Genomic DNA, 1,398 nt, shown 5'->3' with positions numbered 1-1,398 from the left:
TCAAGAGAAGCAGCAGTTAGAGTTTAGTTTAGTTTTGTGCTAAAGGAATTAAAGGCCTGTCCCCAATAAAGGCAGGGGGAGTTCAGTGATTTAAGCAAATAAACGCCCGGGCTATTATTAGAAGTTTTACGGTATGTTGCTTTGACATTGACATATTAAAACGTGGCCGTCTCCGCTCCCTCCCACTTTATAAAAATGACACCAGACTGTGTGGTAGTGATCAGCTGGGCTCGGCTGTCAATCATGATGTGAAACCTTCTTTTAATGACTTCAAATGACTAAATTAATGATTTATGAGAGAGATTCACCAATGAACAGGAAGGACTTTCTGTTTCCACGGTTACAGTTTGATGAAGAGCACGCCGGTGACCAAAGCGAAGCCCACCAGCAGCATGGCCACCTTGGGGATGCGGTTCCCGGCGGAGCGAAGCTCGTGCGGCAGGATCTCCATGAAGGTGATGTAGAGGAAGGTTCCCGCCGCCAGCCCCTCCAGCGTGCTGCGGGCCAGCTGGTGCTGCGGCGACGCCTTGGTCTCGGTGAGGCCTACGCCCACACCGATGCCCAGCGGGGACATGGCGGCGAACAGCAGCAGGCAGCCCGTCACCACCGACCGCCGCAGCCGGCTCTGCGACAGCTTGAAGGCCAGGCTGAAGGAGATGATGCTCTTGTGGATCATCAGCGCCAGGCAGATCTCCAGAACCTCCTTCCCCTCCTCCAGCAGCCCCACCGCCAAACCCTCAAACACCGAGTGCAGCGACAGCGAGAAGACCAGGATGAAGGCGCGCAGGGCGGACTGGGAGCTGAAGTCCACGTGGAAGTGGCCGCCATCGGACTCCTCTGATCCACGCCGGCGGTGAGAGTGGTGACGACCGTTCCTGCTGTCGTTCACCTGGACGCTGGAGTCCACCAGCAGAGACCGGCGCTCCTCCATGTGAGGGGAGGATTGGTCTTTGAAGGCCAGGACGATCTGCTCCAGGACCAGGACCATGAAGAAGCCCATGGCCACGATGAACTCGGGCAGAGGGAACTGGAGCTGCGAGGAGAAAAGAACGACATCAGTGAAGTGGTGGCGACTCGAAATCTGCGACGATTGGATAAAATATATAAAGAAAAGTTGAAAATGACTTCTGACTTCTAATAATGTCGGTTCAGATTGATTCTGTCGACACAGGACGACAAAAGTGCTAAAGACTGAAAACCAGCGGATGTGCAGAAGATTCAGAGATAATGACGAAGAAAAACCTCACAGACTCGGTTTAATCAAATGTGGTGACTTAAATATGAACATATGGAGTTTATAGATCTATAATGTTAATATATGAGCTAACATTATATTCGTTATATACAGATACAGAGTCACATGGTGTCTCACTCTTTTATTCTGTTTCTGTTCACTTT

At 51.1% G+C, this 1,398-nt stretch overlaps 1 protein-coding gene across 1 annotated transcript in view; it reads right to left on the bottom strand.

Annotated features, from left to right (window-relative positions):
- Window positions 1-46: 46 nt before the first annotated feature.
- Window positions 47-1,398, bottom strand: part of LOC118329809 (zinc transporter ZIP1-like) — a 3,247-nt gene continuing 1,895 nt past the window's right edge. Inside the window, exon 3 of the mRNA XM_035664126.1 lies at window positions 47-1,033. Coding sequence (XP_035520019.1) covers window positions 341-1,033 — 693 coding nt within the window. The 3' untranslated portion in view covers window positions 47-340. The remainder of the gene's footprint in view (window positions 1,034-1,398) is intronic.

This window comes from Morone saxatilis, unplaced genomic scaffold (genome assembly GCF_004916995.1).
Source record: "Morone saxatilis isolate NCDOM2014 unplaced genomic scaffold, NCSU_SB_2.0 Contig19, whole genome shotgun sequence".
NCBI lineage: Eukaryota > Metazoa > Chordata > Actinopteri > Moronidae > Morone > Morone saxatilis.
Note: the sequence above shows the minus strand (reverse complement) of the source record. Positions and strands in the feature narration are given on the sequence as shown.